At 34.8% G+C, this 14,190-nt stretch overlaps 1 protein-coding gene across 1 annotated transcript in view; it reads left to right on the top strand.

The window, feature by feature from the left end:
- ADAM2 (ADAM metallopeptidase domain 2) overlaps nt 1-14,190 on the top strand; it is a 137,290-nt gene that overhangs the window by 105,004 nt on the left and 18,096 nt on the right. The window contains exon 16 of the mRNA XM_045998251.1: nt 7,604-7,787. Coding sequence (XP_045854207.1) covers nt 7,604-7,787 — 184 coding nt within the window. The remainder of the gene's footprint in view (nt 1-7,603; nt 7,788-14,190) is intronic.

Here is a 14,190-nt window from a genome sequence, read left to right as displayed (position 1 = left end):
ACTAATCCCACTGCCTACCTACTTGTGTGATAATGTGTATCATTTTTCTGATATGCAAAATATGAATATTAATTCCACTAACACCATTGGGCTATGCCAGTGTGGAATTTAGATACTCTATTGAAAATATTTAGAATGGGACTGACACATAGTATGCACTATAGGAGAGTTAATTATTAAATCTTATAATTAATATATATATATTAGATCTAGAATGTTACTGTTATTATAATATTTTATTTTGATATGATTTCAAAATTGGTTTGATAGTAAAAATTCTGTAAAACACTTCCAGTTTGCATGAAGAGTACAGATTCCCCATATATCTTTATTCAGGTTTACTAATTGTTTCCATTTTCTCCATTTGTTTTATTTATCCTTCTGTTTTTTCCAACTTTCCTCTCATGTCATCAAAATGATTTTCCTAAACCATTTGAAAGAATATTGAAAACTATCCTTCTTTACCTCTAAATAAATCATGTGTCTTTCCTGAGAATAAAGATATTTTCTTACGTAACTATTTTGTAGCTATAAAACATGGTTCGTATTAAAACTTCTTTAATCGTCTCAGTGAAATATTTAGAGTTATTTTGCCTTTTTAAGGAACCAATCCAGTCACATATTTGCATTTAGTCATAATGTATTTTTAAGCTTTAATCTAGAATTTTTTTTGTTTTAATTTTTTTCTTTTCCATGGGTTTTTTTTTTTTTTCAAGCTATGGAGTAATTGTTTTAAAGATTTCCCTCAATTTGGTTTTGATAGATATTTTTCATAATTAGACTCAAATTAAGCATTTTGGCATTCTTACTACTGAAGTGATGTATGTCTTGGTGCAATTTTTAAAGCATACATGACATTTTCTCTCAATCTTGGATAATTTAGGTTAAATTATGTTGAGACCATGGACATACTCTGTTCCCTTTCAAACTTAGACTCCCTAGGTTTAAAATCCATTGATGATTTCTAACTCCATTATTGACTCTGCCTTTAAATTAGAAATGTACTGTAGGAAGTATTCCCTTTGTTTGTTTGTTTGTTTATGTATTTATTTATGTCAGTTCAGACTCAGCAATTGCCATTTTATTCAATAGCATAGAATACATTACTGTTATTATTTATGTTGATCCTTTTTCAAATGTCAGTTTGGCTACTGAGAGTCTCTTATTTGGCCACAGTGTTCTCATTTTCAAAAGTGTATATGAGTCTTCAAGAACTTCCAAATTTTTCTAGCACAAAATGTTTTAAGCTCCTGTTTTACCCCTACTCTGGGTTCAGCTATTTATCCAAGTAGCCCATATACCTTTGAGTAGAGAATAATATTTAAAAAATAAATATTTGGACACCCATGTGCTTATTTCCACTGTTTTACATTACCTCTAAGCCTTCTTAGTCTACAGAGCTAGAACATACATGTAATATGTGCACGTACATGTATCACACAATTACTTATATGTTCATGTATATCTCTGTATTTAAAACATGAACTTAAAGAAATTATTTTTGATTAAATACCACAAAATACTTATAATCTTATATATGAATAAGGAAGACTGGAGAGAAGTTAAAGTTGTAACTGATAATGAGCAACAGTCACTCATATTAGCTAGATGACAGGGATGTTTGGTAGTTTTGTTGTTTGGGCAACATTTATATCTTGTCTCTCTATATTCAAGACATAATTTATGGAACAGGTTTGTCTTTTTCTTGATCCTTCGTGGTCACAGAGTGACATGGCTTAAAGTTGATATTCCCAAAATTGCTTATATTCAACAGTTACACATGATGATCTAGCTGTAAGTGCAAGTCAGTCTATAACAGCTCTCATGTCTTGCTGTTAATACTTACACCTGAATGTCAAGAGCTGTTTTCTCTTTTCCATTTTCCTTTTTTGCCCAAAGGCAGAAAAGTTCAGGCCATAGGAAATTGCTCTAAGATATCTCTATTTTCATCATTGCTAAGATTTTGCTGATTAGGATGTTATTTTTAGAACATGTTGTATATATTTTGTTTGGTCTTTATCTCCCTTCCCACTTTTAGTGCAGGACAATTTGTTGAATCCTCTGATATATCAGTGGGTGTGTGGAATTTGAGACCTCCAAAACTATTCATAAGCCAAATAAAAATTTTATGGTATAACATCTACTATAAATAGATGTTCACATTATCCACCAGACATAATTTTCAGGATATCCATTTCATTAAAATACTACATATACCTTAAAAAACATAAATAGTGATAACTCTACAGGATATAATTCATTTACTTTTGTTAATCTAACTTAAGCTCTTAAAATCTTAATTTTTTAAGTTTTTATTTAAACTCTAGTTAACATAGAGTATATTAGTTTTAGGTATACAATTTAGTGATTTGACCTTATATACAACACCTGATGCTCATCACAAAAGCACTCCTTAATACCCATCACCTATTTAACCCATCTCCCTCCACCCCCCACCCGCCCCCGGGTAACCATCAGTTTGTTTTCTAAAATTAAGAGTCTGTTTCTTGGTTTTCCTCTCTCTCTCTCTCTCTCTCTTCTTTCCCCTATACTCATATGCTTTGTTTCCTAATTTGCATATATGTGTGAAATCACATGGTCTTTGTCTTTTGCTGATTGAATTATTTCACCTAGCCCTATACTCTAGCTTGACCTACATCATTGCAAATGGCAAGATTTCATTCTTTCTTATGGCTTAGTAATATTTTCCATTATATATATATATATATATATATATCACTTATTCTTTACCCATTCATTAGTCAGTGGATCTTGTACCATTTCCATGGTTTGGCTACTGTAGGTAGTGCTGTTGACAACATGAGGGTGCAAGCATCCCTTCAAATCAGTATTTTTGTATCCTTTGGTTAAATACCAAATAGTGCCATTGCTGGATCATAACTTAACTTTTTAAGGAACTTCCACACTGTTTTCCAGAGGCTTGTACCAGTTTGCATTCCCACCAACAGTGCAAGTTTCTTCTTTCTACATATCCTTCCAAAAACCCATTATTTCTTGTGTAATTGACTTTAGCCATTCTGACAGATATGAGGTGACATCTCACTGTATTTCCTTGATGATTAGTGATGTGGAGCATCTTTTCACATGTCTGTTAGCCATCTACATGTCCTCTTTGGAAAAATGTTTATTCATATCTTCTGCCCATTTCTTAACTGGATTGTTTGTTTTTTGAGTGTTGAGTTGTATCAGTCCTTTATATATTTTGGATACTAACCCTTTATGGATATGTTATTTGCAAATATTTTTTCCCATTGCAGGTTGCCTTTTAGTTTTGTTGATGGTTTCCTTCACTAGGAAGAAGCCTCCATAGTTTATTTTTTTGTTTGTTTTTGTTTTGATTTTGTTCCCCTTGCCTCAGGAGACATATGTATTTAGAAGTTGCTGTAGTAGGGCGCCTGGGTGGCTCAGTGGGTTAAAGCCTCTGCCTTCGGCTTGAGTCATGATCCCTGCTCAGCAGGGAGCCTGCTTCCTCCTCCTCTCTCTCTCTCCCTCTCTCTCTCTCTGCCTGCCTTTCTGCCTACTTGTGATCTCTGTCTGTCAAATAAACAAATAAAATCTTAAAAAAAAAGAAGTTGCTGTAGTCAGTGTCAAAGAGGTTACCACCTATTTCCTTATTAGGATTTTGATATTCCTGTCTCACATTTGGGATTTTCGACCACTTTGTATTTTTGTGTATCATGTAAGAAAATGGTCCACTTTCATTTTTCTGCATGTTGCTATCCAGTTTTCCCAACACCATTCCTTAACAAAACTTTTTCCCATTGGATATTCCTTCCTGCTTTGTTGAAGATTAATTGACCATGTAGCTGTAGGTTCATTTCTGGGTTTTCTACTTTGTTCTATTGATTTATGTATGTATTTTTGTGCCAGCACCATACCATTTTGATTACTGCAGCTTCATACAATAATTTGAAGTCCAGAATTGTGATGCCTCCACCTTTTCTCTTTCAAATTTGCTTAGGCTATTTGGGGTCTTTTGTGATTCCATACAGATTTTAGGATTGTTTCTTCTAGTTCTGTGAAAAATGCTGATGGTATTTTGATAGAGATTGCATTGAATGTGTAGATTGCTTTGAGTAATATGGACATTTTAACAATATTTTTTCTTCCAATCCATGAGCATGGAATGACTTTCTTTGTGTCATCTTTAATTTCTTTCATCAGTGTTTATATTATAGTTTTAGAGTACAGACATTTTCCCTCTTTGTTTAGGATTATTCCTAGGTTTATTATTATTAGGTTTATTCCTGTTATTGTTTTTGGTGCAATTGTATATGGAATTGATTCCTCAATTTCTTTTTTTTTTTTTCCCTTTTTATTTATTTATTTATTTATTTTTTCAGCGTAACAGTATTCATTCTTTTTGCACAACACCCAGTGCTCCATGCAAAACGTGCCCTCCCCATCACCCACCACCTGTTCCCCCAACCTCCCACCCCTGACCCTTCAAAACCCTCAGGTTGTTTTTCAGAGTCCATAGTCTCTTATGGTTCGCCTCCCCTCCCCAATGTCCATAGCCCGCTCCCCCTCTCCCAATCCCACCTCCCCCCAGCAACCCCCAGTTTGTTTTGTGAGATTAAGAGTCATTTATGGTTTGTCTCCCTCCCAATCCCATCTTGTTTCATTTATTCTTCTCCTATCCCCCTACCCCCCCATGTTGCTTCTCCATGTCCTCATATCAGGGAGATCATATGATAGTTGTCTTTCTCCGATTGACTTATTTCACTAAGCATGATACGCTCTAGTTCCATCCACGTCGTCGCAAATGGCAAGATTTCATTTCTTTTGATGGCTGCATAGTATTCCATTGTGTATATATACCACATCTTCTTGATCCATTCATCTGTTGATGGACATCTAGGTTCTTTCCATAGTCTGGCTATTGTAGACATTGCTGCTATAAACATTCGGGTACACGTGCCCCTTCGGATCACTATGTTTGTATCTTTAGGGTAAATACCCAGTAGTGCAATTGCTGGGTCATAGGGTAGTTCTATTTTCAACATTTTGAGGAACCTCCATGCTGTTTTCCAGAGTGGTTGGACCAGCTTGCATTCCCACCAACAGTGGAGGAGGGTTCCCCTTTCTCCACATCCTCTCCAGCATCTGTCATTTCCTGACTTGTTAATTTTAGCCATTCTGACTGGTGTGAGGTGATATCTCATTGTGGTTTTGATTTGTATTTCCCTGATGCCGAGTGACGTGGAGCACTTTTTCATGTGTCTGTTGGCCATCTGGATGTCTTCTTTGCAGAAATGTCTGTTCATGATTCCTCAATTTCTTAATTTCTCTTTCTGCTGCTTCATTATTTTTGTATAGAAATGTGATAGATTTCTGTACCTTGATTTTGTATCATGTGATTTTACTGACTTTGTGTATTGGAACTATCAGTTTTTTGGAGTCTCAGGTCTTTTCTATACATTAGCATGTCATCTGCAAATAGTTAAAGTTTTATTTCTTCCTTGCTGATTTAGATACCTTTTCTTTGTTTCTCTCTCTCTCTCTCTTTCTTTCATTTCTTTTCTTCTTCTCCTTCTTCTCTCTGATTGCTGTGGCTAGGCTTCCAGTACTGCATCAAATAACTGTGTTGAGAGTGGACATGTCTGTTTGTTCCTGACTGTAGAGAAGAAAAGGTCTTAGTTTTTCCCCATCAAGGATGATATTAACTGTGGGGTTTTTCATAAACGACCTTGATTATATTGAGGTATGTTCCCTCTACCCCTATTTTGTTGTGGGTTTTTATCATGAATGGATGTTGTAGTTTGTTGAATTTTTTTTTCTGCATCTATTGAAATGAGCATATAGTTCTTTTCCTTTCTTTTAATAATGTGGTGGTTTACATTGATTTTTTACTTTCTGTAAATAATTGTGTAGAATTATGTTTTCTTTGTTCATTTTATAGAATTTATCACTAGAGCCATGTGGCTTTGGGCTTTTCTTTGTAATTGGGGAGCACATTTATATTTTAGGCGAATTTAAAGTTCCCACTGGTGTTACTTCTCATCAGTACTTCTCAGGTCCATCTGGCATACGAAATGCAGCCTCCCTGTCAGCTAGGGATGTGATACGAGGAGAGTTTATCACCACCCTTTATGGAACTATTATTTCCAGGACCATGCCTTTAGTTTCTGTCTGATCTGTCACTAAACCTAATTGGGACCTCAATCTTGGGCTCATGGTGCTGCTGGTTTTACATTCTTTTCTGACCTTATTGGCTACTTTTTTTTTAATAGTTTAAATTTATTTATTTTTTTCAGCATAACAGTATTCATTGTTTTTGCACAACACCCAGTGCTCCATCCTTATTGGCTACTTTTATTCAGTGTTGATAGGTGGGTTTTTGTTGTTGTTGTTCTCTTCACCAAATCTAGAACCACTCCTCTGACATTTAATTTAAAGGTTTTCATGGCCATCCATGCCCTGGTAAATAACAGCATCAACTGGGAGAGGACATAGGAGCAGACTCAGCAAAAAAGATCATACCTCCCACTATTCTTGATTTTATGGCAGCTTTTCATAAATGATTTCCACTTTTTTTGTTTTGATCAGATTTTATAGCCTTGAAGTGTTTGTTTTGACTAATTTGACCAGTTTTTTATTTGTTTTTGGGGTAGATGATTTAAATATATCTTCTCCCTTTCTCTTATAGCCCTCTCATTTACATTTATCAGCACAATGTTCTTGGTTTTGTGTCTAACTTATCACAAAATCTAGCACTGACCTATGATAAATACTGTCATCTAACTAGGAATAAATAGAGACTTCCTCAATCTGATAAAATTATATACATTTTGTAATTCTGCAAAACTTCCATTTAGGGTAAGTTTCTTTCAGTGTGAAGAACTTGGTTTATATTTTCTTTAGTTCAGGACTGCTGGTGATAAATTTTCTTAATTATTGTCTGAAAATGCCATGTTTCATTTTGAAAGATATTTTCTCTGCATATAGAGTGGGAAGACAATTTGTTTCTTTTATGACTCTCCCATTCAGTAATCTTTTGGTCATTATTTTCCTTGGAAAGTCAATCTCAAATTTTATTATTGCTCTTTTGCTTTTAATACTTTTTTATATTCTCATTACAATATCACTTTTTCTGTGTTTTACAGCACTATTTTTATGATATATCTTTCATGGTTTCATTTTAGTATTTATTATATAATGCTTTTTGAATGTGGATCTCAATGTCTTGTCTATTTGGAACCCATAATTCTGAGAGTAGGTATTATGTTTGAACAGGGAAAAGAAAATTCAATGAGGCTGGTAATTAGATTAACTTTACCAATTTTTAAAAATGGAGTAAGTTTAGAATTGCTTATCTTTAAAAACTGAAAAAAAAAAAGAGTCATGGAATTGTTACCAAGAAAGTGATCAGGCTAACTGTGAAGTAGTTAAAAATCATTAAAAATATTGTTATATTTAACAATGCAGGCAAGGTCTTTATACTTTTTCTGTTATATTATAATTAATTGCATACATCTTTTTGCATGCCTTAAATGCTTTACCTAAATCTTTTTGCTTTATAAATGATATTATAATATCTTTTTGTTAAAGTTTAATGATTTCAATTATTCATAAATTTTAGGGATCTGCTGTGTGGAAAATTAATATGTCAACATAAAGACGAAGAAATAATAAAAATTCCAAATGCCACTACTATTTATGCCAATATAAATGGACACCTCTGTGTTGCTTTGGATTTTCCAGATGGTGTTAGTGATGGTGAAATGATGTGGGTAAAAGAAGGAACTGTTTGTGGTGCCAATAAGGTATGTGGCCTTTGTTCCCAAATAAATTCCTAATATTTACTTTATTTTATTCCTAACATTGTAAACTCTATTTTCAAATATATGTTTAATATTTTTCTCATAATTTAATTGCACATTTGATTTCAAAAATAAAAAAAAACTTTAAAAATAAGAAAAAAATTTAAATCCTCATTCACACACAGATTATTTTTCTATAAATATTTTATTGGCTATTTCATATATTTTTCATGGAAATTATATATATTTGTTGAATATATTGCCTGTGAAATCCTTGTTTCTATAGATTATAAATTTCTGTTCTATGTTCTATGTTACTCTTGGGTTCTGTCTTCTTTTATAGAGCTCCCCCTTAATATTTCTTGTAGTGCCAGCGTGGTGGTCACAAATTCTTAAACTTAGCTAGTCTTAGAAGCTCTTTATGTCTATATCCATTTTGAATGTCAACCTTGCTGGATAAAGTATTCTTGGCTGCATGTTTTTCTCATTTAGTGCCCTAAATATGTCTTGCCAGCCCTTTCTGGCTTGCTAGGTTTCTGTGGACAGGTCTGACATTATTCTGATGGACCTTCCTCTGTATGTAAGGAGTCTCTTCCCCCTAGCTGCCTTTAAGACATTTTCTCTGAATTTATGGATTCACGAATTTCACAATCACATGTCCGGTGGTCTTTTTACTCTCATTGATCTTGAGGGGTGTCCTCTCTGCCTCTAGGACATGAACACTTGTTCCATTCCCCAGATTATGGAAATTCTCATCTAGGATTTGTCCAACTGTATCTTCTAGTCCTCTCTCTCTCCCCACCCCCTCAGGGATCATTGGAATGTTTCATGGCATCGTTTATTTCACTAATTCTGTTTTCATGAGTTCTAACCTATTTGTTCCAGGCCTCCTCCTGATCCTTCTTCTTTATCAGTTTGTCCTCTAGATCATTAATTTTATCTTCTGCCTCAAGTTACCCTAGCTGTTAGAGTATTTAGATTAGAATGGATCTCATTGATAGCAGTTTTAACTTCTTCCAGGTCAGCCCTCACTTCTGCCCTTGGAGATTCAATGTTGTCACTAATGTTTTTTCCCAACCTAGCCATTGCCTGGATAACTGTTACCTTGAATTCCCTTTCTGACATATTGTTTATGTCCCTATCCAGTAGTTCTGTGGCAGAGGGCACAGTCTCTGAATTTTTCCTGGGTTGGATATTCCTTCTCCTAATCATTTTGGTGAGAGGTGGCCGAGGGGATGTATAGCTGAATATATCAAACACGTTCCAGGCAAGGCACATCCTGGAAATTTTCAGAGCAATTAGAAGTCACCACCAAAAAGAAAGAAAAATGAAAAAAAAAAAAAGAGAGAGAGGAAAAAAAAAAGAGAAAACCCAGTCAAAATGAGCTCCCAAAGTAAGATTTATAAGGTATATAAACAAAAATGAATAAACAAAACGACCAACAAACATAAATGACAAGAAAAAAAAGAACAACCCAGCCAAAAGGAACCCCAAGAATAAGATTTATATAATACCAGAAAAAAAACAAATACACAGAAACACTGACAGAAGAATAAGATGGAAGGGTGGTTATTAATCCTTGATGTGGGTGAAGAAAGTTATTTTGGTTCTTCCTGGGTGTATCTTGATATTTTTGTTAAAGGACTCAACTTTCCAGAGATAAAGGGAAATTAAAATTGGTTTATATATAAGGGTAGTATTGACCAGGGAAAAAGGACTACCTTGAAGCTTATATCTATATGTATATTTTTGAAAAAGAAAGAAAAGGAAACACAGGTATGTGAATGAAAAAGTTCAAGTTAAAATGTTATTATGGAATATGTTGTATTAAACCTCTAGTTGTAATTGCAAGTAGGCTAAAAAAATTAAGAGAACAAGGATTGTGAGAACGAATTAATCAAAAAATTGTATCTATGAAATATACAATACTGGGAACTTAATATATTGTTTTTCCATGATGTTGGGGTTTTATAGTTTTATGGGGACCCTGTGGTGGCTGTCCTCTCATTCTTTTGGCTTGTCTTCTGTGGGAGGGGCCTGCTGCATTGCTCTCCTGTCAGTCTTGCTTGGGTTGAGTCATCCTGCAGGTTATCAAGGGGCTGGGCTCTGTGGAAACTGATTTTTCAGGATTTTGCTCTGTGGGGTTTTTGTTTTTTTGGTGGCTTTTGTGGCTTTTCAGAGGGTCAGAGCAAAGAAAGAATTTGTCGGTACCCAGATTTCCACCTCGGAGAGAACCTCAGACTGTTCCCCACTTGGTGATCCAGAACACACAGACTCCCCCTCTGCAAACTCCTTTGAACAATGCAACCTCCCACAGGTGGTGCACACCCCCAACCACCCTCCAGTGGTTGCCTGAGGCCCCCACTGGGTCTGAGGAGCTTGCTTCTGGTGCCTGCCTTTGCGGGGACTGCTGTCTGGAGTCCAGGCCCTACGCCGGGTACTCCCAGCCCAGTGGTCATGCAGGTCACAGAAGGCTGTCCCAGTGGGATCCCAACCAGAGATCATGCATGTTCTTTCTGGCACAGGCTGGGAGTGTTCAGACCCTGCTGCTGGTCATGGAATGCTGTGATCCTAGAGATCGCAGGCTGGTGCCCACACCATGCTGTCTAAGGTGGGGGCAGGAGTCCACCCAGCCTGAGCAGTGGTGCAAGCAGTGGGAAACCCCTGGCTCAGGGACCACGGACTTGAGGTTCTGCCTGGGTGGTTCTCTACGGCATGCGTGGTCACTGGCAGTGACCATCATGGGAACGTGGTCTTAGGTCCCTGCCTGTGACCACCCAATTCCACCAGTTGCCCCTTAAGATCTTTTGTTCTTTTTGAGTGCTTTTAGCCAGACTCTGGTTAATTAATGAAAGTTAATTCTGGTCCCCAATCACAGGGCACTTTTGTATTGGTGTATTACTTTCCAGTGGGTCACTTCTGGTGGCTCCCTCCCCCTTCTGTTTATCCTCTAATATCAGTCCGAGTGTTCCCACTCCAGTTCACCTCTCCACTGATGTCTTTTGCCCCCATAGAGATCCAGAAGTGTATAATCTTACATCTCAGGCAATTTCATGGGTGTTCAAAGTGTTTTGGTAGATATTCAGCTCACTTTAGAGGACCAGTTGAAATAGGGTCTCCTACTTCTCCACCATCTCACCTCTCTTCCCCAAATTGCTTTTTTATTATAATAAATGAATTTCAATATTTTTTGAAACATTTCTGTCTAGATTAATTTGACTTATCTTGCATTTTATTTACATTTAATCACATTATGGTGTGTATGAAATAAATATTCTGCTTTCCCACCATCCTTTCAACCATGGAAAATAATTCAATTTGTTTAGACTGTATATTCCCTGTATATTAACAAACGGTATATTGTCTTTTAGGATGCCCTTGTTTGCTATAAATACCAGTATATACTGTTCTCACAATATGAGTTTAGTGACTGTATTTCCTGTCTTAGTTTTTAAAACACCAAATATAAAATACATACTACTTTTTGTGGTAAAACATGCATAGCATAAAATTTACCCCTTAATCATTTTCAAATGTGCAGTTCAGGAGCACAAGTCCATTCACATTGTTGTGCCACCAGCATTACTATCCATCTCCAGAAAATTTTCATCATTATAAACTGAAACTCTGTAAACATTAAACTATAACTTTCCAATGAGCCTTCCCCACAGCCCTAATAATCACTATTCTACTTTCTGTCTTTATAAATTTGCATATTCTAGGTACCTAATCCAAGTAGAATCATACAGTATTTATCCTTTTGAGTCTGATTTATTTCACCTGACATAATGTTTTCAAATTCATCCATTTTGTTGCTTTATCAAAATTTCATTCCTTTTAAAGTCTGAATAATATTCCATTGCATGTTTAGAGCATATGTTGCTTATCCTCTTAAATGTAAATGGATATTTGGTTTGTTTCATTTTTGACTGTTGTAAATAAGGTTTCTACCTCTATTGGTGTACAAATCTCTATTCAGATTTTGATTGTTTTGTTTATGTTGTTTTGTTTTGATTATAAGCCTAGAGGAATTTCTGGATCATATGACAATTCCGTTTAATTTTGGAGGAACTCCCAAACCATTTTCCACTACTTTACATTTCTGCCACTAATGCACAAGGTTTGCAATGACTTTACATCCTCACCAACATTTGTTCTTTTCATTTTTTTATAATAATCATTTTAATAAGTATGAAGTAGTACTTCATTATCATTTTTATTCTTTAATCATTAGTGATGTTGAGCATCTCTCTATATGTATATTGGATATTTGCATATTTTCTTAGAGAAATGTTTATTCCCAATCTTTCCTCATTTTAAAAAAATCGAATTTTGAGAGTTTTAGTAGTTCTTTTTATATTCTAAATATTAATCTTAATCAGATATAAGATTTGAAAATATTTTCTCCCAACCCATGGGATTCTTTTAACCATTGATAGTGTCCTTTGATGCACAAAAGTTTTTAATTTAGATTAAATACAGTTTATCTATTTTTTTTCTTTTTGCCTGTGCTCTTTGTGCCATATTCAAGATATCATTGCTAAACCCAATATCATGAAACTTTTCCCTAGTATTTTTTGAGGAGTTTTATAGTTTTAGTACTTATGTTTGGGCCTAGAGTACATTTATAGTTAGTTTTATTTATGGTGTAGGGTAAAGGTCCTTGTTCATTTTTTATGTGGATATCCAGTTTTTCCAGCATCACTTATTAAATAGATTTTTTTTTTTTGCCCCATTGAATTTCTGTGCCACCTTACTGAAAGTCATTTTACCATATATCCAAGACTTTATGTCTGGACTCTTTATTCCTTTCCATTGGTCAATATGACTGTCTATGTCAGTACTACATTTTATTGATTACACAACTTCTTATTAAATTTGAATGATATTTTTAGCTATTTGTGGTCCTTTGATGCTATAATGATTTTTAGAATGAATTTTCCTATTTCTGCAAAACAGATAAACAAAACCCAAGGGATTTTATAAGGATTGCATTGAATCTACATTTCACTTTAAGTAAGTAGTATTGACACCCTAACCATACAAGTCTTCCAATCATTGAATATGGAATACATTTCCACTTGTGTCTTCTTTAATAATTTTCATCAGAGTTTTGTAGTGTTCAGTGTACAAGTCTTTTATATCATTGATTAAGTTTGTTCCTAAGTATTTTATTCTTGTTGATGTTATTATAAATGGAACTGATAATTTCATTCCCTTTTCAGAAAGTTTACCCTTTGTGTGTAGAAATGCATCCAATTTTTATGTCTTGATTTTATATCCTCCAACTTTGCTGAATTTCTTTATTAGGTCTAATATTGTGTGTATCTCTCTGTGTGTAGTATTTATGGTTTTTTACAAATATGCTAATGTTATTTGGAAAAAGATGATTATGCTCTTTTCTTCCCAACTGGGATACTTTTATTTCTTTTTATTGTTCTAGATAGAATTTCCAATCCCAAGTTGAACAGAAATCATGAAAATAGTCATCTTTGTTTTGTTCCAGATCTTAAAGAAAAAAATTTAACTCATCATTGAGTGTTATGTTAGCTCTCTCTCTCTCTGTCTCTCACTCTGTGTGTGTGTGTGTGTGTTGTGTGTGTGTGTTTTATTCACCAATTTCATCCATCCACCTCTGGTAACCATCAGTCTGTTTTCTACAGTTGAGTCTATTTTTTTGGTTTGTCTCTTTTTTTGTTGTTGCTTCTTAAATTCCACTTATGGTGAAACCATATGGTATTGTCTTTCTCTGACTGACTTATTTACTCAGCATTATACTCTCTAATCCATGTTTTTGCAAATGGCATGATTTTGTTCTTTTTATGACTAATATTCTAGTATATAAATATACCACATATTCATTATCCATTCATCCATTGATGGACATTTGGGCTCTTTCCAATATTTGGCTGTTGTAAATAATGCTGCAATAAACATAGGGGACATACATCTTTTCCAATTAGTGCTTTTGTATTCTTTGAGTAAATATCCAGTAGTGTAATTGCTGGATAATATGGTAGTTCTAGTTTTAATTTTTTGAGGAAACTCCATACTGTTTTCCATGGTGGCTCCATTAATTTGCATTCCCTCCAGCAGTGCACAAGCATTCCTTTTTTTCCACATCCTCACAAATACTTGTTTTTTGAGTTTTTAAAAAAGATTTTATTTATTTATTTGACAGAGAGAGAGATTGCAAATAGGCAGGGAGGCAGGTAGAGAGAGAGAGGGAAGCATTCTCCCTGCTGAGCAGAAAGCCTGATGTGGTGCTTGAGCCCACGACCCTGAGATCATGACCTGAGCCAAAGGCAGAGGCTTAACCCACTGAGTCACTCAGGTGCTCCTATTTCTTGTGTTTTTGATTTAAGCCATTCTGACACATATGAGGTAATATCTCATTGTGGTTTTG

The sequence above is a fragment of the Meles meles genome, chromosome 2 (genome assembly GCF_922984935.1).
Source record: "Meles meles chromosome 2, mMelMel3.1 paternal haplotype, whole genome shotgun sequence".
In the NCBI taxonomy this organism is placed as follows: domain Eukaryota; kingdom Metazoa; phylum Chordata; class Mammalia; order Carnivora; family Mustelidae; genus Meles; species Meles meles.
The sequence above is the reverse complement of the archived record's forward strand: the minus strand, read 5'-3'. Positions and strand labels throughout refer to the sequence as shown.